This window comes from Bos taurus, chromosome 4 (assembly GCF_002263795.3).
Source record: "Bos taurus isolate L1 Dominette 01449 registration number 42190680 breed Hereford chromosome 4, ARS-UCD2.0, whole genome shotgun sequence".
Taxonomy (NCBI): Eukaryota; Metazoa; Chordata; class Mammalia; order Artiodactyla; family Bovidae; genus Bos; species Bos taurus.
The window spans coordinates 16,217,052-16,241,664 of NC_037331.1; the positions used below are offsets into that span (position 1 = coordinate 16,217,052).

At 42.4% G+C, this 24,613-nt stretch overlaps 1 protein-coding gene across 19 annotated transcripts in view; it reads right to left on the reverse strand.

Moving 5' to 3' along the window:
- Window positions 1-24,613, reverse strand: part of ICA1 (islet cell autoantigen 1) — a 163,915-nt gene that overhangs the window by 25,338 nt on the left and 113,964 nt on the right. For 12 of the 19 annotated variants that reach the window (XM_005205193.5, XM_024990769.2, XM_005205188.5 and 9 more), the window contains 5 exon segments: window positions 23,957-24,055; window positions 9,419-9,516; window positions 6,853-6,905; window positions 3,995-4,057; window positions 3,852-3,884 (listed from right to left, as the gene is read on the reverse strand). In XM_005205193.5, the coding sequence (XP_005205250.1) occupies window positions 3,852-3,884; window positions 3,995-4,057; window positions 6,853-6,905; window positions 9,419-9,516; window positions 23,957-24,055 (346 nt within the window). 19 annotated transcript variants of the gene reach the window in all.

Below are 24,613 nucleotides of genomic sequence, written 5' to 3' on the forward strand. Positions count from 1 at the left end.
GGATCATCACATGTGGTCACAAGGTGATTTCAGAGCCACTTCCAAGTATTTCAAACTGTAACTCAGTTTCTTCTTCACTTGAAACGTTTGTATAAACTGGCCAAATATTGGTTTTCCATTACATTATGTATTTGTTGTTGTTCAGTCATTAACTCGTGTCTGACTCTTTGCAACTCCATTAACTGCAGCACGCCAGGCTTTCTTGTCCTTCACCATCTCCTGGAGTTTGTTCAGACTTATGTCCATTGGGTCAGTGATGCCATCTAACCACCTCATCCTCTGTCGTCCCCTTCTCCTCCTGCCCTCAATCTTTCCCAGCACCAGGGTCTTTTCCAATGAGTCAGCTCTTCACATCAGGTGGCCAAAGTATTGGAGCTTCAGCCTCAGCATCAATCCTTAGAGTGAATACACAGAGTTGATTTCCTTCAGGATTGACTGGTTGGATCTCCTTGCAGTCCAAGGGACTTTCAAGAGTCTTCTCCAGCACCACAATTTGAAACTATCAATTCTTTGGTGCTCAGCCTTCTTTATGGTCCAACTCTCACATCCATAAATGACCACTGAAAAAACCACAGCTTTGACTAATGGACCTTTGTTGGCAAATTGTTATCTCTGCTTTTTAATATGCTGTCTAGGTTTGTCATAGCTTTTCTTCCAAGGAGCAAGCATCTTCTAATTTCATTATCTATTTAGTAGGAGAAAACACATTTCACTATGACACTGAGTCAGAGTGATTTTCTGGGCCATGGTTCCTGGGGAATTGTGTCCTTGCTGTTGTCAGAAGTGGTCTGCTCTCTGACAACATTGCACCAGGACTGCCTGTTGAACAGAATCACCACTGAGAGTGAACGGGCCCCCATGCAGCAGGGTGCTAGAGCTTACAGCCCCACCACCAGGCCTATAAAGTCGGCCTTCCCTGGATTAAGCTCTTTTTAACTCTTGATTGTTTAATGTCTCACATACTACAACCAGCATTTTAAATTGAGATTTGGTTCTTCTGGCAGTTTTCCAAAGGGCACATATTTGGAAGTCAACTAATTAAGAGCATTCTCTTCTTCCATCACCTCAAGTTCTTTGTACACTGAGGGAATACTTTTATACTTGGGGCTGTGTTAATTTTTAAGCTGATGCTACCTCAGGGGCTGCAGATGCAGAAGAAGCAGATAGAGGGAAAGAATGGCTCATGACTCAAGGAGGGCTTTGTGGGCTGGCAGTGATACAGGGAAAGGAGAAATTATGTCAAACTGCATTTAACCAAGAAAATTTGTAAATACATTTTTCTGCCTGAGAATGAGTACACAGTTTGAGGAAGAGCACGTTCATTTCTTTATCTTCAGAATTAAATTGAGTGCTCAAAAAAAAGCCTATGAGCTGCAATTTGACGAAACAAAGATTATACCTTTAAACCAACGAGGTGTGGAAGTAGTTTTAAATAAGGAGAAAGATAGCAATCTTATTCCAGTGAATCTTGGCCCATGGGATGGAAGAAGCTCATGACTGTATCTTGGAAAGGAGTATTTCTGACTAAATTCTGAGAAGAAATGCATGGCTACTGGGTTAGCCATGTACTGCTATGACCAAGTTAAAAAAAAAAATCAAAATCCAAAAACAAGAATATTTTTTGGTAAGAAGTGGGGAAACATGAGACTGTGGACTCAAATGTGCTTGTGTTTGTGGAAAGAAACACTGCAGGGATGCAAGATGGGAGGGAGTGTTGGAACAGAGAGGAGGGTGGGTAGCAGTAATGTGGGCGAGAGGTTTGTTTTTTTCCTGTATATGTTTTTATTATCATTTTGTTTTTTGCACTAATGTGAACACACCACCTACTCAAAAATTATGCTTATTAAAATAATGAAATTAAGTAGGAGATAATAAAAACAAAGGACAAGCTATATAAACAAGAGGTTTGGAATAAGAGAAATCATATTCCTATCAAAATAAGTTGAAGCGTATGTATGAATAATTCGTTAACTGTTAAGACTTGCTAAAACTAGGTAGGAGGTACCTATTACTTGTTACATTATTATCTTTATCTCAGTTTGTAAGACTGAACTATTTCCTCCTCCGAAAATTAATTTGTTTGAAAACACCTTTATTTCATCAAAATTCTATCCTTAAGCCAAGGGAGAAATGATTTTATGAAAACATAGGCCATGTAATGGCAATCTGCATTATTACTTGCTCTTTTACTTTCATAATCTTATGTGATTTCAACATTCACAAATAAGTAGACATTCTGATAAAATACACATGGACCTTCATGAAATATTGCATGGTGGAGTGAAAAATTAATAAGGAAAGCAGGTTTCTGCACTGAAGTTTATATTCCTTAGCCCTGGAAACTCTTTTTCTAAGCCCTGGAAACTTAATGCTAGAGTTTTGTTGCCTTTCCAATTTTGAAAAAAATCTTTAACCAATGACCTCTGTTTCCCAGACTCTCTCCTCTCACACTCTGGGAACTAAATCCAAATCAAGCAAAGACTGGATAGAGAAAGTCGTCAGCCCTAGGTAACTGGGGCCATCAGGATATCTTGGCCCACTTCTGGTCCTGAAAGAAACCTGTCAGTCCAGGGCAGACTGTATGCCAACCCCCTGGGGCAAGAGATACTCTAGAATTTGGATGACAATCTCAGGGATATTTTGGACCCATGGTAAATCAGGAGGAGACTCTTGGTAGGATGAAAAGCAAATGCAAATGAGCAAGCTGAAAACACTCAATTTCTTGGGATCACTTAAAACTAGGCATGTCTCATCCAGACCCACAGTTGTGGAATCTCCTTGAGGGGCGACGCAGTAAATGACTTTTGGGTCTGGGGACTGGGATGTGGGGCCTACCTAGCCAGCAAGCTCTCCCTTTGCATTTAAGTAAGGCTCAGTGAAGATGAGCACTGTGCATCAGCATGGCAATATTTCTTTTTATTTTTTTCATAATTAGATTTTTTTTTGAAAATTACATAAACTCATAATTTATAATCTATTTATTTATTTGTTTATTTTTGGCCATGCCATGTGCTGCATGTGGGGTCTTAGTTCCCCAACCAGGAATTGAACCCATGCCCCCCTACAGTGGAAGCTCAGAGTCTTAACCACTGACTGTCAGGGAAGTCCCAGCAGGGCAACATTTCTAATCCCACATCTCAACTGCTTACCATTTAGAGAGTGTCCCTGTGTCAGAGATATGAAAGACCCTTTGCATACTTGATCTTCGAACCTGAGAGTAACCCAGCAAGACTGTTGCTACTGGTTCCAATTTACAAATGAGAATAACTGAGGCTAAAAGAGTTTAAGGATGAAGCAAGTTACTTAAGGCCATAGAGATTATTTATAAGAGAACCATATTCAAAAGTCAGGTCTGTCTGATTCTGAAAGCCATGTTTTTTCTACTCCCGCACACAATCTCTGACGTAGCACCTTTTAGCTTTACTGGTTTGAACATTATAATGATAACGGATCTGCACATACTCTTTGTGCATGAGGATATTTAAAGTCACTTGGCCTTCCCTTGTGGCTCAGATGGTAAGGAATCTCCCTCCAATGCAGGAGACCTGGGTTTGACCCCTGGGTTGGGAAGATCCCCTGGAGAAGGGAATGGCAACCCACTCCAGTATTCTTGCCTGGAGAATCCCATGGACAGAGGAGCCTGGCAGGCTACTATTCATGGGGTTGCAAAGAGTTAGACACAACTGAGCAACTTTTACTTCACTTCATAAAGACAAATGGCAGTTACCTAAAAACAATTGCTTGGGAATGCAAAGCTATTCAAAAGAAAAAAATTGCATTTGCCTCCATGTAACCACAGTATTTAAAATATTTTAAAAAACTGTAACCCCAAAGAAATGCATAAATCTTACCACCTTCCTCGGGTTTCATGTCTAAAAGTTCATCTACAGGTTCATTAGAGGAGAAGAAAGAAAAGAAAATTATGTCAGTTTCATTTTGTAAGGAGTTTGAGTCAAATTACTAAAATTGAGTTGTTTTCCTTAATCTGGATTACCTGCGCATGCATTATGTGTACAGCTTTTGTCTAAGGCAGATAAAACACTTTTTCTATCTTCGGCTGTAAATAGAACACATGCATTTGGTTATCACCACTTCAGAAAGGTGTGGAGTTCATATACTAACGTGGTATAAGGTAAGCACATGCTTCAGGAACAAATGTATCTGAAAACTCCCTCAGGCAGGAGCAGGGGTCCTCAGCTGACATTTTACTCAAGCAACTGGCTCTCAATGAACGCCGAATTAACTGCCCTGAATCCTTGATTTGTTTGGTAGAAAAACTATATGCCACTGATCTAACAATTCTCCTTCCAGGGACACATGTGTGACTTAAGTACCCAACGACAAATTGCTGGGGCTAATGAACCTCAGTCACATGGCCTGGCTAAAATAAAAGGGCAGATTACTGGGTGAAAGAAGCCAACCTGTAAAGGCTACACAGCAGGATTCCAACCATATGACATTCTGGGAAAAGCCAAACAATGGCGACAGTGAGAAGACCAGCGGTTGCTAGAGTTTGGGGGAGGGGAAGACGAATAGGTGAAGTCACAGGGGATTTCTGGGACAGTGAAACCACTCTGCATGATACTGTAATGATGGATATGTGCCATTATACCTTTGTGAACACCTACATACTGTACAACATCTAATGTAAACTATGGAACCTGAGTAATAATGATATGTCAATGCTGGCTCACTGATTATTTACCCTGGTGGGGGATGTTGCTAATGGAGGTGTCTATACATGTGTGGGGGCAAGGAACATGTAGGAACTCTTTTTCCCTTCTGCCCAATAAAGTGTGTGTACACAACAGCACAGCCTTAAAACTTGGTTTGCTCATATGTACATTAGACTTTCTACAAGTCCCAGAATAAAAGGCAGATGGCACTTCTTTATAATGGCTTCCATTCTATGTATCTATGAAACAGGGTGATCGACAGGTACAATCTCAAAATATCATGCAACTCCCACAGGCAAGTGAATATACTGCACAAAGGGAAAACTGCATCCCCTGTGTTGTCACATGTTGTATAAATGCCTTGAATACAAACATACTAAACTGGAGTTTCGTGCTTCCACAAAACTAAAATTTTCCTGTTCAACTAAAGATTCCCACAGGTTTCAGGCTACAGGCCTTGCATGATCCTGAGGTTGGTGGTGTGGATCAATACTGTTCAGAGAACTCTTACATGGCTAGCCTGCCTCTCTGCCTTCTTCTACCACTTCCTCCCTCCTTCCCTCATGCTTTAGGACCTTGTTTCTCGGACCTTCTCCTGGTTCTCCCTGGCTCACAGTCTTCACTCAGGCTGTTTCTTTTGCTTTGACAGGTCTTGCAATAGCCTTGACTGAGATAATTCCCCGATGCCCTCAAACAGGTGAGGGCTCCCAATCACAAATACCTGTAAACAGCCCTTGTAGCTCTCACTCGAGTTGGAGTTACCCAGTAACTTCTGTAATAGTTCGCCCCATGTTGGAAGGATCTACCACTGAACACCCAGAGCCCGCCACAGACAAATGTGTGCTGAACAAATGAACAAAGTCGTGCATAAGGGAAGGCAAACAAGTATGAAAGGATGACAGGAAGTCAAGCTGCAGAGGCAGAACGGTGACAGTTTGTTTTTCCTGTTCAAAGACAGATGAGGAAAAGCAAACGAAGCAGTCAAATGGGAGAAGAAGGAGAATAAAGCAGGCGATGTGGTTGGAAAAGTAGGAAGAAAGATGGAAGGAAGACAAAGCCTGGGGAAAAAGATGGAAGGGAGGGGGGATTCCAGGGTGTACTCTGCCTGTCTGGTCTCTGGGAGATGACGGAGCAGAGCGGAGGCAGATGTGTCCTGGGAGGGCCAGGCTGAACAGGCACTTGAGGTCATTTCAGATCTCTCCCCACTATATAAGACTGGTCCCTTCATCTCCAAGGATTCGAGTCCCAGTGAAAGACTCAGTTTTCCATCCCGTGAGTTCCATCACACTCAACCCGACCCTGTGCTCCTTATGAGAGAACTGCTGATAAAAGAGCAGGCTATAACGGCAGGAGGTAGGGATTGCTGACAAGCCCTGCCCAGCACAGTGTCTGGGTCACAAGCGCTGTGATCCCTCAGGATCAGAGGAGGGTCAGTGTGCCCCAGGCATCTGGGGTCACTCAGCGAGGAGGAGCCTGGCGCGCTACAGTCCAGGGGCTCACAGAGAGCTGGACAAGACTGAGAGACTAACACTTTGCTTTTACACTTCACTAGTACAGAGCAGGCCCAGGAACCACCTGAAGAGCAGAGTCCGAGCCCTCCCATCGGATCACTAGTACAGAGCAGGCCCAGGAACCACCTGAAGAGCAGAGTCCGAGCCCTCCCATCGGATCACTAGTACAGAGCAGGCCCAGGAACCACCTGAAGAGCAGAGTCCGAACCCTCCCATCGGATTCCCAACAAGGACCAGCACCCACCCCGTGACACAGCAGAAATCAAACCCCCCCAGTGTCATTATGTGATCTCATCATGACCGTCTCCACAGCCCAAACGTCAGCTACCGCTCGTAATGGTAACACAGCAACGTTATCACCTGTTGTAAAGCAAACAGCTCTCTGTCCAGTCTCAGTTGTGATGCCCCCCTAACAGGCTGCTGCTGAAATGACTAATGATGGCTGTTTTTTCGTTCAAAATACACAGCCTCTCTCCATAATACTATGGGGTCAACAGCACTGATATTTGAACTTTAAACTCTTAAGAAGGAAAGTAAATACATAATTTTTTTCAGTTGGAAATAAAAAGGTCTAGAAGGAGTTTGACAGAAAAGAAAATGAGTCGGCTATTGTGCAGTAGTATTTCAGAAGCAATTCTGAAAAAAAAAAAAAAATCGAAACTTACTCTTAAAACTAGAGGATTCCTTGTGCTGGTTTTCATCCTCTAGTGAAATTAACCTTAAAATTAAAAAACAAAGTTTAGTAATATTGTTCTGAAAATGTCATACTTATGACAGAGTCAGATTTTATGTACAATATCTATTATTGTACTTACACACACATAAAATAGGAACATATAGCCATTTACATGCTATACATGTTTGGAAGAAGAAATAAATTTGCTGACTTTCTCCTGTCCCTGTACTAAAGGTAGTTAGTAGTATCTTAACATCTGGATTTAGTTTCATGCTAAGGCACATATTCCATAAACATCCAAGTGGATACTTAGGTATAACAAAGATAGGTAATTACTATCATTTTTAAAAACACAGTTAAAAAACTGATGGACAAATGAGTGTTTATTCTGATTCTGTAGTTACAGAAGAAGACACCTCAGGAGTTTAGCTAAATTACTGTACATAAGGCTAACAGCAGGATCACTCTCAAATTAACAAGACTGTTGCCTACTGAACTCTGACTACTCATGGGTAGGATCACGGCAGAGACACTTCACGGTCCTGAGGTCCAGCCGGTGTCTCTGAACCTCCTTCCTAGCACAGTGGTTCACTTTACCTACTATTTCTGAACAAAATTCTTATGAAATTTTCAATGTCATTAAAATGGTTACTGGGTTATACTTCTTGAGCTTTAAAGAGGAAGTACTAAAATAATGAATAAATATGAAATTAATTAAAACCAATCAACACCATCTTGGGTGGTTCTTCCTCTCTGAGTAAAAGTTAATGCTTTATTTTAATTGCAGTAACACCAAGTGAAAAGAAGGCACCAGGACTCACTCCAGGCCCCGCCCCTTACTATCCAGGGGCTGTGGGCAGACCTTTAACCTCTCTGAGCCTCGCTTCCATCATTAACACAACAGGGAAAAGCCTACCTTGATCACACGGAGGGGCATCATGAGAATGAGCTGAGACGACATGAAGAGAACACCTGACATTGTGTTTAGTACACGGTAGGTGTTCACTCCAGTACTCTTGCCTGGAAAATCCCATGGACGGAAGGGCCTGGTGGGCTGCAGTCCATGGGGTCGCTAGGAGTCAGATACGACTGAGCGACTTCACTTTATTTTTTCACTTCCATGCATTGGAGAAGGAAATGGCACCCCACTCCAGTGTTCTTGCCTGGAGAATCCCAGGGACGGAGGAGCCTGGTGGTCTGCTGTCTTTGGGGTCACACAAAGTCGAACACGACTGAAGCGACTTAGCAGCAGCAGCAGCAGCAGCAGGTGTTCACTAAATGGCAGTTAGATTACCATTGTGTGTTAGTTGCTCAGTCCTGTCAGATTCTGTGTCACCCATAGCCTGTCAAGCTCCTCTGTTCGTAGAATTTTCCAGGTAAGAATACTGGAGTGGACTGCTATTCCTTTCTCCAGGGAATCTTTCCGACCCAGGAATCAAACCCAGGTCTCCTGCATGGCAGGCAGAGTCTTTACCATCTGAGCCACCCGGGAAGCCCAGATTACCATTACTACTAGTAATAGGTTAAACTGCTTCCACCTCAAAGAGTCAACTGTACTAGATTCAGACCACATTCTATAGTTGTTCCTACAATAAAAAATTGCCTTTGTTTTGCAAAAAACACATTTTCTCGTATTCGCTTTAAAATTACAGAGGGCCACTACAGGCAGCAAATATTTCTGCTGGACAAAAAAGATCTATCTGAACTGATTTTGAAACCCAGTAGAAATGTAAGCCTGTGTTACCACAAGATTGTCATCTAAACTTTTTTGTGTGGACAAGGAAGAGTGAATGGAGGTCAGGCGAACTCCTTTGCCTTCCCAGGTCAGCCGGTTCTCACGGGCTGTGACATCTCATCAGAAAAAGCATAGGTTCACACTGAAACCTCCTCCTTGCTGTATGAGGTTAGGAATTATGCACCATGTATGTGGAAAAGTTCATCTTTCAAAGTATTTAAAATGACTGGAGGTGCCTTCTCTACAAAGAGGCAAGAAATCAAGATGGAGAGTCACTTCCTACCCTCAAAGCTGCCCTCTGCTTCACAGAAGAGAAAACGGAAGGTCTGTATGTAGAAAACAAAACGTCAAAACCCGACACTTGTGTAGGAGAACCCCAGAGGGCTATACTTGTTGTGAAGCAAGTTCATGGGTTATTTCCTTCTGTGAGTGAGAAGCCGGGGATTTCCCATTTGGGACAGGCCCTCAAAACTGATGGTGACAAGAGGAACAGACAGGGTCCAGGCACTCCAGAGAGTGCGAGCCTGGGGCTCAGGCCAGGAGCCCCGGGCACTCCTGCCTCTTTGGCCCCAGTCAACTCCTCTCAAGCCACCCTTCCTAAAGACCCCGGGTATGGGTCTCTTATCGGGACAGGTGGGTCCCTGCCTAGAGGAATATGTGTGGGGAGGAGTCTGGCCTCTGTTTTAGTACATCTACTCTGAGAACTGAGGAAAGAAAGCCATCACCCTGTGCCAGAGACCCCAGCAGACTCGGCCAGGGAGGGAGGCGAGCCCTTAGCTGTGGGAAGGAAGGTTTGCCAAGTTAAGGAGCGGTTACTTACTGACTTGGCTCCTCCGCCACAGCCTCTGCACTTTCCTGCTGGGCGATCCTCTTCTTTTCTTCTTTCTCCACCAGTTTCCTCATAGGGTCTTGTAAGCTCTTGATTGTGATAATGGGAAAGAAAACAAAAGCAAAAGAAACATCAGTTAAACACTCAACTGCCACTGGACCCAGTCATCAAACCTTGAATGAGACGTTTAGGGAGGTTAACCTTGAACCAACGAAGTCAACAGGAATGAAATTTTATGTTCTCGGACCCATCCAAGAAATATGAGCTTGTAAAGGAGAGTTGTTTTGTCACTAGATTTATGTTTTCCCTTTGTGATAAGTTATTCAGAAGAAGGCCTGTTGGCAATTGCTAACTTTATTTTCCATCTTTAACATGCAGCTAAGATAAACACTCTGTTCTGTCTGCAGCCCACACACTGACAGAACAGAAGTCTGCTCTCCCTCAAAGATGAGGCAATTTTATTTTTAATTTTGTTTGCTATTTTGCAATCTAAAACAGCTTATTAAAAAAAAAAGAGCAAACAAACTCCCCTTCCCCTCCCCGCCCCACCCTTTTTTTTTTTTTAAACTCAAAATAGTGGCTTAACATATTCTGATAAGTTAACTCCCACGAGTGGACAGAGAAGATACATCTAAATCTTCATAGATTAAGAACGGGTGAGAATCTTGTTTTGGCAAATAATTTCTTTGAGTGACTGTTCTTAAAATTTATTAAATATTTAAGGAAAATTTTTGTTTTTGTTTTTGTTTTTAAAAAAGCAAGTGCCTAGGAACTGTACACCAATGACAAAGCCTGAAAAAGCAAAACATTCCTGTTAGCAACCGAATGCTGAGTTACACAAAAGATCTCTATTTCTGGCCCTAATTATAATTCAAACACCAAGGAAGTATCTCAAGACACTTATCCTGCTTGTATTCTTATAACTATCAAAATCCAAGTCCTTATCCTTTGGGTCTTCACCTCTCTGTTCCCGTCTCCCTCGTTCTCATCCTTCACTTTTCTAGCGTGACACACACACAGAGGAGGCAATTACTTCTCATTCACCAATGGATGACCAGAGGGCTGGGTGAAGATGGTTTGAAGGCTGAGTCTCGGCAGAGCAGAGCTGGGATTGATTTTGGAGTCTGCTATGGCTTCCCTGGTGGCTCAGATGGTAAAGAATCTGCCTGCAATGCAGGAGACCCAGGTTTGATCCCTGGGCCAGGAAGATCCCCTGGAGAGGAAGTGGCAACCCGTTCCAGTATTCTTGCCTGGAGAATCCCATGGGAAAGAAATCTGGTGGGCTACCATCCATGGGGTTGCAAAGAGTCAGACACGACTGAGCGACTAACACTTTCACTTTTCATGGGCATCAGATGGATGCTGGTGTCACCCCTCCTGCCAGAATAATTTTCCTATAATGCCCAGGTCATCATGTTACTCTTTTTCTCACAAACCCAGTACTTTCTTCTTTCTTTCCATTTCTAAACTTCCGTGAGCAAGTTTTAAGATCTTCTAAAATGTGTTCCTATCCTACTTTTCCAGATGCCTTCCCACCAACCACAAGAGACTTTCCATTCAATTAGGCTTCTCCCCTCCTGGTCTCCTGTGTGCAAGTTGCTCTCTTCCAATCTTTGCTCATTCTGCTGCTTTAACCTAAAAAGCTCTTTATTTTTGTTGTTGTTGTTTAGTCGCTAACAACAAAGAGTTGTGTACTACTCTTTGTGACCCCATGGACTGGAGCTGGCCAAGCTCCCCTGTCCATGGGATTCTCCAGGCAAGAATACTGGAGCGGGTTGCCACTCCCTTCACCAGGGGATCTTCCAGACCCAGGGATTGAACTGCATTAGCAGTGGATTCTTTACGCTGAGCCACCAGGGAAGTCTAAAAAACTCTCTTTACCTACCTGTTTATACTCCAAGTCCTATCAGCTTTTGCAAAGCCCAGACCAGTTATTACCATTTTCCATTAAGCCTCATTCACTGAGCACGCCAAATTCAAGAAAGTCAGCCCATCTCCAAACTGTAGATACATACAGTCTTATTAATATTTCATTATACACATTTTATATTAGGTTTTGTTTCTTAAAAATATTTTTTAAATTAGAAAAATGACAAAACCACATGTAGAATGTTTGGAAAGTGAAAAAAGGAAAAATTATTCATAATTCCATTTCCCTAAAACTGTGTTACTATTTTAATATATTTCCTTTCTGATTATTTTCATACTCATCTACTTACATAATTGGAATCCTTGTTTGTATAGTAGATATTTTTATTTTGTATAGTAGATATTTCGTAGAGCAGAGATGTCCTCTTGACCAATTTATGTAGACATTTCATGTTCAAAGCAATTACAGTGCAGAATGTAAGAAAGATTTTATATCTTAAACACTAATATTGAATTAAAAATATAAATGTGTGTTCATTTGTCAATTTCTAGATTCTCTTTCAATCTATGTCCCCTGATTAGGGTTCTGAAGCATTTTCTTGCATAAACTACAACCAAAAAGCGCTGCCATCATTTTTAACGATTCCTTATTCCTGGACATTTAGAGTAGTACACTCAGTTAGCAGTGTTTGAGCACATACCAAGGACCAGGTACTGTTTTGGGTGCTGGGGATCCATGGCACACAAGACAGACAAAATTATCAGCAAGTGGTGGGTCCAGGCAGAGAACTGAAATAGTGGGCTAGAAATTGACTGATCATAGTCTGCAGGAATGTCCTCTTTTAGAAGTGATATTTCAACTAAGAGCTAAATGGCGCAAAGGAGCCAGCTACAGGCAGCTCGGGAGACCACGGGGCCCCTGTGCAGAGGCCAAGAGGTAGAAACAGCTTGGCTTGTTTGGGCTGTAGTGTAGGGGGCAACAGGAAGAGTCTCGCGAGACCTGGATAAAGAGGTCAACAGGGGTCACACAGGGAGACTGTTCCTTTACTCACATTCCTCACTACTTAACATTTCCCCCCCATTAGTTTCCTCATGCTCGTTTGCTTTTTCCATCTCTCCACTACACAACAACTAAATGGAATCCACGATCCTGGCCTGGAGGGGGAAATGCTGTGAAGGGTAGCATTGGGACAAATGAGGCAACTGGAATATGGGCTGCACTCTGGGTGTTCTCTCTTTCTGTCTCTCTCTCTAAATACGCACACACACACGCCCCCAGAAACGTCTGCTAAAAGCTGGGCACACATGTGTAAGTGTATCTTGGAAATGTGCAACCACAAGGAGGAGTTCAACAGATGTCAAGGACTTACTCTTTTCAACTGAGCTGCCAATCACGGCATTGTATTCATACACACCACACACACACACACACCCCGCTTCCAGCAGTTTTGTTCTCCAAAGAGTGGTTCAACCCTGGTCAAAGTGAAGCCAGGAGAATTTCCAGCCAGTGCTCCGATGGCTACACGTCTCGCTTTTAGATGCTGGGACGCTGGCTCAGGCCTGCCGGTTGGCTCCGGTTATCTCCTCACTGCGTTTCCTTTGTATCCAGCAGCACTGGCGGGGCCAGGGCGGCCCTCTCAGCCGTGTCTAGCTGCCACAGCGCTTGCCTAAGCCCCTGAGATGCCCTTGACAGCTCCACGGTTATCATCCTTTCTGTCTCCAGCCTGACCTCCCCTCAGGACCACACTCCAGCAGCTCTCAGACAATCCCTTTGTAATGTAAACCACTTATTCCTTCTTTTCAACCCCCGCCCCTGCTGGGCCATTAGCAGGGACTCAACTGTTGGCTCCCTGTCACCACAATCACAGTTAAGTCACTATTGTTCTTCACCCACAGAAAGGCCGGTTCCAATTGCTGCTTTAATTTATTATTAATAATTCCTGTGACAATCACTCCTTTCTTTCTACTATTACCATTGTCCTTAAAACAATTTGGTTGTTGTCACTCAAGAGAGGTACTGTGATGCACTTGTTGGTTGATAAATTAATGTACATAAGGTTAAACTGCAAAAATTAGAGCTCTTTAGTTAGGACATTCTAAGGCTCAGGGGAATAATATGAAAAGGTTTGTAAAATCATAAGCAAAATGAATACTGAGCACATGGGCTTGTTTGTTCAATATCAGAATTTTGAACTAAGGGGACTCATGCGTGTGTATTATCTCTATATAATTCACGCACAACAATTCACTCATTTAAAGTGTACAGCTCAACGGTTTTCAGTGTAGTCCCAGTTGTGCGATTATTACCACCATCAATTTTAGAACATTTTCAGAAGGCATCTCTTGTATTAAGAAAGAGACTTAGACCAAACTAAGCTATAGGTTCCTCTACAGAGCAATGGAAAAAACCACACACTACCACATATGGGACTTGTTTCTTACAAAAGATGGCACACATTGAAGACATAAAGAGGCTGAGAGGAACTCTGAAACATGTGGAGGACAAATCATGCCTGCCCTCCTCTCTCAAAATCAGTTCCTGGGTATGACTGTTCGATTCAGGATACGCTACATACACGGTGAATCACGACTCTTTCCCAGGTTTGATGACAAAGGCCCAACTAGGGGCAGGGGGTTGGAGGTGAATTCTTCAGATTCTTTTCAAGTCCACAACTCAGCTGAAAACACTTAACCCTGCAGCATCCTTAAAAGTCAGAGGTGACAGCATCTTCTGTGTGACACGAACATCTGCTCAGGCAAAAGGAATCTCAGAGGCCTGGCTGACTATACTGACCAGGCAGACATCAGATGGAAGTAGTCTGAATCACTGATGGATGCCACCTTCCCATCCATATCCAGAAATAACATGTCAAAGCATTCTGTTTCTAAACCCCAAACCCTCTAGGTCCTCCATTAAAATTGCTTGTGAAAATCACTGTCCATTAGAAGTGATACAGCCTCATGTAAGACAGACAGGTTCTCTGTGAAGGAGGGAATGTCCTAGACCAAATAATCTTTCTCTCTTAGGGTTACACTGACATGCTAATAGTTTCCATCAATGCCTAAATGGTTTCAGGAAGCGCACACACAACATGTAAGATCAGCATGACAGAGGAAACGCACAGATCGAGCTTGCAAAAGTGTCTTAGAGAGGAAACAGCTTAATACAATAATGGGAGTTACTACTTCCTGTATTAGAAAAATAAAAGCAAGAGCAACATTCATCTGAATGGAAGAAAAACTACTCAGCAAAACAAATTTCACAGGCAAACACCAGCAGCCAGCCCTCATCTAACAACCTACATGTAATGTTTGACAGGAGGGTGACATTTTCTCTAATCTTTAATTATGACTTTTAATTTTCTTAGGCTACTTCTCATTAATTACATGATATGAATATAAAGGTGCCAAACAATTGTTTATAAAAGGAAATAAAAGTGCTCAAAATAGCAAGGTATGGTGAAAAGATGCTGAACTCAGTTGGGCGTGTGTGCATTTGTGTTTGTATAATTAGTAGCACATGAGGAATAAAAAGCAGAGGCCATGATGATGTGTACAAGGCACATAATTTATGGATATTTAGCACATATGTCCTCCCCACCCATGCAGCTATAAATTTATAAAGGCACTATACAAGAGACACAATTAATCTAGCCTGAGAAGGTACTCTGGAATCCTACTGTAGAGCAAAGGAGTTAGACAGTGAAATTAGAGAAAAATAAGCACAATCTATTCTCTAAAATAAGATGGAAAACTGGTATTAAGAAGGCATCATACTGCAGTGGAAAGAGATGGACTTTGGAAAAAGCTTCACGCTACACAATGGAAAAGGGTCTTTACGTCTTGGGAGTCTCTGTTTACCCATCAGAACAAAGGAGGTAAATTATCCATTCTTGTGACATGTGTGGGTGTGGATGTGTGCTAAGTCCTGTCTGACTCTTTGTAACCCCATGGACTATAGCCCACCAGGCTCTTCTGTCCACGCGATTTCTCAGGCAAGAATACTAGAGTGGGTTTCCATTTCCTACTCCAGGGGATCTTCCTGACACAGAAACGGAACCCGAATCTCCTGCCTTGGCAGGTGGAATCTTTACCACTAGTGCTGATTAACTGAGATAACACTATTGCAGAGTACCAAACTCAAAGTAAGTACTCAAAAGGTGTTTTATCAATGACTTTAAAGATCTAAAAGGGATGCCACGTCTTAAAGGCTCATTTTGTGTTCAGTTCAGTCACTCAGTCATGTCCGACTCTTTGCGAACCCATGGATGGCAGCATGCCAGGCTTCCCTGCTGCTGCTAAGTCACTTCAGTCGTGTCCGACTCTGTGCGACCCCAGAGATGGCAGCCCACCAGGCTCCCCCATCCCTGGGATTCTCCAGGCTTCCCTATCCATCACCAACTCCCAGAGCTTGCTCAAACTCCTGTCTATCAAGTCGGTGATACCATCCAATCATCTCATCCTTTGTCATCCCTTTCTCCTCCTGCCTTCAATCCTTCCCAGCACTAGGGTCTTTTCCAATGAGTCAGTTCTTCGAATCAGGTGGCCAAAGTATTGGAGCTTCAGCTTTAGTATCAGTCCTTTCAATGAATATTCAGGATTGATTTCCTTTAGGATTGACTGGTTTGATCTCCTTGCCATCCAAGGGACACTCAAGAGTCTTCTCTAACACCACAGTTCAAAAGCATCAATTCTTTGGCGCTCAGCCTTCTTTATGGCCCTACTCTCATATCCATACATGACTACTAGATGAACCTTTGTTGGCAAAGTAATGTTTCTGCTTTTTATTATGCTATCTAGGTTGGTCATAGCTTTTCTTCCAAGCAGCAGGTGTCTTTTAATTTCATGGCTGCAGTCACCATCTGCAGTGATTTTGGAGCCCCAAAAATGAACTCTGTCACTGTTTCCATTAGTTCCCCATCTATTTGCCATGAAGTGATGGGACCAGATGCCATGATTTTCGTGTTCTGAATGTTGGTTTTTAAGCCACCTTTTTCACTCTCCTCTTTCACTTTCATCAAGCGGCTCTTTGTTTTTCTTCACTTTCAAGGTGGTATCATCTGAGTATCTGAAGTTATTGATATTTCTCCTGGCAATCTTGATTCCAGTTTGTGCTTCATCCAGCCCAGCATTTCGCATGATGTACTCTGCATATATGTTAAATAAACAGGGTGACAATAAACAGCCCTGACATACTCCTTTCCCAATTTGGAACTAGTTAGTTGTTCCATGTCTGGTTCTAACTGTCACTTCTTGACCTGGGTCAAGCAAAGAAAAACAGATTTCTCAGGAGGCAGATAAAGTGGTCTGGTATTTCTAACTCTTGAAGAATTTTCCAGTTTGTTGTGATCAACACAGTCAAAGGCTTTGGCATAGTCAGTAAAGCAGATGTTTTCTGGAACTCTCTTGCTTTTGTGATGATCCAACGGATGTTGGCAATTTGATCTCTGGTTCCTCTGCCTTTTCTAAATCCACCTTGAACATCTGGAAGTTCTCAGTTCATGTACTGTTGAAGCCTGGCTTGGAAATTTTTGATCATTACTTTGCTAGTGTGTGAGATGAGTGCAATTGTGCAGTAGTTTGAACATTCTTTGGCATTGCCTTTCTTTGGGATTGCAATGAAAACTGATCTATTCCAGTCCTGTGGCCACTGCTGAGTTTTCCAAATTTGTCGACATACTGAGTGCAGCATTTTCACAGCATCATCTTAGGATCTGAAATAGCTCAGCTGGAATTCCATCACCTCCACTAGCTTTGTTCATAGTGATGCTTCCTAAAGCCCACTTGACTTCTCATTCCAGGATGTCTGACTCTAGGTGAGTGATCACACCATCGTGGTAATCTGGGTCATTAAGATCTTTTTTGTATAATTCTTGCCAGCTTTTCTTAATATCTTCTGCTTCTGTTAGGTCCATACTGCTTCTGCCCTTGATTGTGCCCATCTTTGCATGAAATGTTCCCTTGGTATCTCTAGTTTTCTTGATGAGACCTCTAGCCTTTCTCATTCTACTGTTTTCCTCTATTTCTTTGCATTGATCACTGAGGAAGGCTTTCTTATCTCTCCTTGCTATTCTTTGGAACTCTGCATTCAGATGGGTATAACTTTCTTTTCTCCTTTGTCTTTCACTTCTCTTCTTTTCTCAGCTATTTGTAAGGCCTCCTCAGACAACCATTTTGCCTTTTTGCATTTCTTTTTCTTGGGGATGGTCTCAATCCCTGCATCCTGTACAATGTCATGAACCTCTGTCCATAGTTCTTCAGGCACTCTATCGGATCTAATCCCTTCAATCTGTGACTTCCACTGTATAATTGTAAGGGATTTGATTTAGGTCATACCTGAATGGTCTAGTGGTTTTCCCTACTTTCTTCAATTTAAGTCTGAATTTGGCAATAAGGAGTTCATGATATGAGCCACAGTCAGCTCCCAGTCTTGTTTTTGCTGACTATATAGAGCTTCTCCATCTTCGGCTGCAAAGAATATACTCGATCTGATTTCGGTGTTGACCATCTGGTGATGTCCATGTGTAGTCTTCTCTTGTGTGGTTGGAAGAGGGTTTTTACCAGTGCGTTCTCTTGGCAAAACTCCTTTAGCCTTTGCCCTGCTTCATTCTGTACTCCACGTGTTAAGTGAATTCTATGTCTCACACATCTCCCAAAATGCAGATAAACACTGTCATTCTGATTTCCTGAAATGGACACAGAGACCCAGGGAAAGTGAAATAACTTGCTTAAGGCCAGTCAACCATTCGCAAGTAGAGACAATATTTGAATCTAGGTCTTTACAATTCTACAACTAGTTAAGAAATTATATAGGATGGCCAAGCCAAGAATATTTACTGAACTCCCTTTTCATCTAAAGTGCCCATGAGATGGAGAGGACTTCATTCCAAATTGTAAAGGAAGGGCCATGGGTTCCAGGCACCCGAAGACTGACATATAAAAGATGCTTTTCATTTTCAAAAGAATACTTCAAAGTGCTATTTTTAATTGAAGGTTTAGAACTGTACTTTTAAGATGTTGTACTGTACTTTTAAAGCTTTAAAATGTCTCTGTGTGTATGTATTTGTCTGTGCTGGGTCTTCACTGCTGCCCGGGCTTTTCTCTAGTTGTGGGCAATGGGGGCTGCTCGCCAGTTGTGGTGTGCGGGCTTCTCACTGCAGTGGCTTCTCCTGTTGCAGAGCAGGGGCTCGAGGGCACACGGGCTTCAGTAGCTGTGGCGAACGGGCTCAGCTGCCCTGCAGCATATGGGATCATCCCGGTTCAGGGATCGAACTTGTGTCCCCAGCACTGGAAGGCGGACTCTTTTACCACTACACCAACAGGGAAGCCCCACAGAGGTAATTTTTATAAGTGGCAATTCTGCTTTCTCTGCCCTCCTGCCTCGTGGCCAGAAGGCCAACTGGAAGAAGTACCATGTGACAGAGTACAAGAAACATAAGCATCTCTGTTCCCAGGATCTACCATGTACTGACCATGTGGCCTTGGGCACATTACTAGACCTTTCTGAGCTTCGGTTTCCTCATTTGAAACATGGGAACAAGAACAAGTATGCCCACTTCCCCAAGGCTATTTTGAGGATTAACTAAAATATACGCACTTTCTATATGTCAATGCTGAACCTAACAGTATTATTCATTATGAGATCCAACCTTGGTACATTAGAGTCACACGTACCATGACAAATTCCCCTAGACACTACTGCCCTTCACCCTTAGTAGAGTGCCTGGCATAAAGTAACTATGCACACAATGACGATATTCTTTCCTTTTCCCTCAAGGAAAAGCTGGAAAATGAGAAGAGATGGGGGCTGGAGAAACATCCTGCTGTTGTGAACAGGGCCTGGGCTACCAGCTGCCTGGAAGAACCAATGTCAGTCACAGGATGGGAAGGATGAATGGATGAGCAGCCACGCCTGGGCTTGTCCAGCTCCGATTTCAGTGGTAGCCGTGGTCAGTCTCTCTGCCGCTCCTCTCCAGGTGACCCAGCTGCATCCCAATTTGCTGTTTGCAATGATCTGGTCTGGAGCAGCTTGGGGGAAAACATTATTCTGCTAAATGCTGTGTAAAATAATGACACTGAGAGAATACTTGAAAGTCTAAAAGGATATTCTGGATGTTTGCCACGAGTAATTGCCATGTTGAGGCTGGCAACTAAAATTGCATCGCAAAGATATTTACCCAATTTTCATAAAAACTATTATGGCTTTATTTTCAAAGCAAGTAACTACAGAGCCATGTGGCTTGTCAGTAAATGCTCAAGTGATTAACTGAGAAATGTGGAGGTGGGTGGAAGAAGGCTGTTAGGCATACAGATTGGAGAAAAACAAAATTTAGAAAAAGATGTTTTTTGAATTGTGAGAGCTGAAAGCATTTCATGCTCCAGAATGATGATCCATATAATCACGCTAAGTCCTTGACCCCAGGAGAGAAAGGAGGGAACACTGGCACATCTGTTTCAATGGTTATTTTTGAACATGCACAGTTAGGTTTTCAAATTCAGGTTTCCTTAAACTCTTGGCACAGAACAAGGCCGGCTGCAAAGGTAAAGTGCATTTTTTAGTATTAGCCCTGTTTCGGGGGTGGGAAGTCCTCCTACCTTTCCAGGGTGCGGGCTGGCCTGCCCTCTCCTGGTGGGGATGACCTGAGCCAAGACCAGAGCCTGCAGGGCAGAAGGGCTGCAGGGGTGTCCTGGGGAGCAGGGATGGAGGAGGTTGGTTTCCCTGGGCAAGGTCTGTGAGGCCTACTATCCCACTGCTATTCACAGCCTTGCCTGTGCAAAACTAATAATGCACAGGGAGCAAGAAAGTAGCTGAGGGCTTCCCTAGGGCCTCAGTGGTAAAGACTCAGTCCTCCAATGCAGGAGACATGGGTTCGATCCCTGGGTTGGGAAGATCCCCTGGTGAAGGGCATGGCAATTTCCACTCCAGTATTCTTGCCTGGAAAATCCCATGGACAGAGGAGCCTGGTGGGTCGCACAGAGTCAAAAAGGACCGAGTGACTAAACGACGATAACAACACAATAAAGAAAGTACCTGAAACTGGGCTATAGAACCTGACAACCGCAACAGACCCTTCTGTACTGATACTGCCAATGGCTGTTTCCTGGACCTATTCGTGCACTCATGCTAAGTCACTGCAGTTGTGTCAGAGTCTTTGCAATGCCATGAACTGTAGCTGCCAGGCTCCTCTGTCTGTTGGATTCTTCAGGCAAGAATCCTGGAGTGGGTTGCCATTTCCTTCTCCCGGGGAACTTCCCAACCCAGGGATGGAACTGGTGTCTCTTACGTCTCCTACATTGGCAGCTGGGTTCTTTACCCCTAGCACCACCTGGGAAGCCCCTTCTGGACCTATTAAAGAATGTTTAATAAGTACATCCCTACCATCCCCACCATGGGCTCCTGGTGCTACCATGGAGGCTGCCACTCCCGTGAAAACCACCACCACCACCACCACACGGCCGGGCAGGGCAGAACTGGACCCAGGCTGTGCTCCCACATACTTTGCTTTATCCCATTATCAGAGTCTAAGACTGTCTCCTCCCCCAAACTCTGGAATGGGGTACACCACAGGAATATACTCTGCTACTATTTCCATTCAATATAGGTCCTCAGCCCTTCCCAAATACAAATACAGAAGGACGTGCCTTCCCTTTAACCAGTATCTCCCAGGGAGCCTGTCCATGTCTCCAAAGGCCCCACTGATTACTCTCTGTAAAGACAATTGACTCAGTCCATGTGTCAGCATGCCAGAGAGCAGAGACAAGGCCAGGATTTCAGATTTTCCAAAGAAAAGCCACTTGACTCCTAAGGGCTTTTTTTTTTCTTTTTATGTTTTAATTTTTTTTTTTCTCCCTGACGCCTGTTCTGGATCTGTAGGGAGATGTGTAAGTAAGTGACATCCTGAAAGGATGAAGCAAACGTGACCACATCTGAAGGCTGGTAATTGAAGACGGGTACTGCTTTCCTACAGACAGCATTTCTTGTACTTTTTGCCCCCAAAAGCTTTAAACTCTTGGTCTAAATTACTTTCTCTAAAAAAGCTTTCAAGATAGGGCTAGTCACATTCCATTCCTCTCCCCATGACTTAATAACTTTTACCATGTAAAAAACCTTCCCAGGTGATTTGGAATCAGTATAAAACGAACACATCAGTGACGATTACTCATGCAAAACATGTATGTTTAGTAACATTGTAATGAACCAATAAAGATTTATTGTTTGAAAATATGAGATTAGGGAATCGCTTCTTTTATTGGAAACCACTCAAAAGACAATTTCTCAACTCTCAGTTTGAGTTGTTACCATTATTAGATTAACAGGGTTTTTAAAAAATAAAATTTTAAGACTAAATTTTCCTTAAGGTTAAAATGCTACAAAAATTTATTTATCATAAAATTAGAATGACAAAGGAATATGTCAATAAGCATAGAATCAAGATAATCACACCAGGCCTGAGTAAAAATGTCGTAGCTGTTACTCCATAAAACAGTACTACAAAATATTCCTAAAATATCAAAATAGTCACTTGGAAAATTTTCAAGTTGTATGAGATAGAGACTCTGTTCACTTTTATAAAGAAAATATAAATATAAAAATATTATGTAAGAAAGAATTACACCTATTTTCTAGAGAAAGGCTTATAAGAAATAAAACCTGAACTCCTAGGATGTGAGTTTCATCCCTGTAATTCTGTAACAGAAGACTCTCTGCTCTAAACAGGATGCACCGACTGTTTAACACATTCATTATCATCCTTCATCAAGCATAAAACTAACAGTCAGGAAATACAGCTGCAATGGCACAATTACCAACACACTCGGAATACGCCCTGCAGCAAAGAAAGCAAATGAGTTGCTTTTCATTAACAGAGCTTGGCACACCTCTCCAAAGACATTGTTTTCTTTCCAGCCAGTGTCTCAAAAGGCACTTCAGGGGCTATTTGCTTAGGTAAATCCAGGGAACAAGTAAATCATGAAAATATTTAAATTTCAAAATATTCATTATCGATATACAGTGCCATTCATATGTGTGTGTATACACACACACACGTGTGTGTATATATAATATATGTAGATATATCAACATATGTATTGAAAGATGACTTGATCAAGTCAAAATCTTTATATAAAAGACTTGTATTTTTAAAACATTATTAGTGCAAGAGGGTTGGTAAATCAGGTTGTAGTCCATATTTGAGTGTGACACATAGGTGTTCTTGGTCTTCATTCTCACAGTCTGCGGCATACAATATGATATGCAACATGCCTCCATCTAGGCAGTAATGGGCTGGGTAATAACAGGGTTCTATTATATGGGTTTGAGTCCATATAAAGAAAATAATTAGCTACTAGCTTCAGATTCTAATATAACATGTCATCATTGAAAGCTTAGATGAATAGCCTTCTAAAGAGGTAATAAAAGCACACTTTATTTGGTTGACTTCTGGACACTTAACATTCCTATAATCTTATTACACCTTAACATATGTATTACTCCTACTGAATTTATATTATAATTAAACTGTTACTTAAACCGTAATTTAAGGAAGGCCTGGGGGATGTAAAAGGCAACGGGTAATCATCTGTCCCAAATATTTTGAATTATATCCTAAAGCATGGCCACCAGACTTTCACTAAATTCTCTGCCCAGAAATCCTCTAGCATAATCAACACAGTCCTCTTTGCAGGAAAAATATCACAGAAAAATTTAAGGAGTTGAATTTTCCTCAACACAGGAGGCCAGGGATACACAGGGTTACTACTGTCTTAGTACTTTTGTAGATATGGTGACATTATGAACATCTCAAAATCAAAGAGGTGTTTTAAGGCAACAAATAAAAAGAAAAAAAGTAAAAACTTCCTAATGTTTTGTTAAGCAAAGTGATGAGACCTACTTACAAACTGCCTGAAAAATTAAAAGGAAGGTATTTTCAAGATGAAGTTTAATGAGTTCTTTCCTGATCTCTTCCTTTCAAAGATATTAATCTGACCTGGCAACGAAGCACCCAGCGTTCTGTCACCATTCTGAAAGTTCTTCTAGAATCTAAATCACTTCCTTATCTCAATATATTTTCACCCGCAGCAACCATCAGAGAGCAAAATGACTCCACCTTCAGTTGTGATGCTGAGAACCTGACATTTTGAAAGCATTCCTTTTGGGTTGAGAAATCACTGAGTTTAATATTGCTGCTTCAGTTAGGAAATATGATTGCAGCGTTAGGAAAAAGTTATATTCTATATGGGCTGGTACTCACAGAATAAAATATTTGTTAGAGGAGAAAAAAGAAAATACTTTCCTATGTGAATATATTTTAATGAGTAAAAGGTAACACAGTGTACTAGGCTTGCATCATCTTTTCTTCAGCAACAGCAAACAAGTACTTTAAAGGGAGCTGGGCCAATCACTAGGCTCAGCATCACCACAATTCATCTCCCAGTCACAAGTACCAAGGTTCAACCTGTGGTTTTGGATGCTTGTGGCTTTTGTTGTACTGAATACTGATGGGATAAAAAAGATTCTACTGGTGAAGGGCGGGGGCATAATTATCTTTGACATTAAGAGTCTGTCATAATAATGATGCTTGCTTCAATGTACATTGCTGGTGATAGAAACAAGACTTGAGTTTTTATAAGATTTTCTAATGGACTTTCTAGCTTTCATACCTTTAACGTGGTAAATTCGTATGGCTGATAACCCCTGAAGCTCTCATGGATGGCTGCCATAGTGTGAGAAGTTTTCTCCCAAAAATGAAGCAGAGTGGTCTGTAAAGAAAGACAGTAAAGCCATTAGCATTTGAAATGCCTCAGATCTAGTCATGGGCCCTAGAAGAAGTGTGTCCATTTGTGGCTTTCAAGGTCTTCTCAAATACGATTTTGACTCACCTCTGCAGCCTCGTCTCCTATCACACCTCTACTCACACCCTGTATTTCAGCCAAACGTCATGGCTCCCTGTCCCCTTATAGCTCACACTGTTCCACCCCTTAGGAGGCTCTCCTCTCCATTCTCTTTGTACTCATCTCACCCGATCCATCCTCCAAAACCCAGGGCTGGTCAATGACAATGGACTTTTGTGATCCCTCACCTGATTTCATGTTTCCCTCTTCAAGCCTCCACTGGATTTTTGGTGGATCTCATTTCACTTAGCACACCCTGTTCTGTCTTTGAGGCAGAGAAAATATAGTCAGATGTTACTGTCTCTGACTTCCTTTCTAAACTCCAAATTCCCTGAGGACAGGAAATCTGGTCTTCTCCATTGTATATAACCTACAACCCCCAGAGTCTTCCTCCCACACTCAGTTGTCGCTCCACAGTACAGCTGA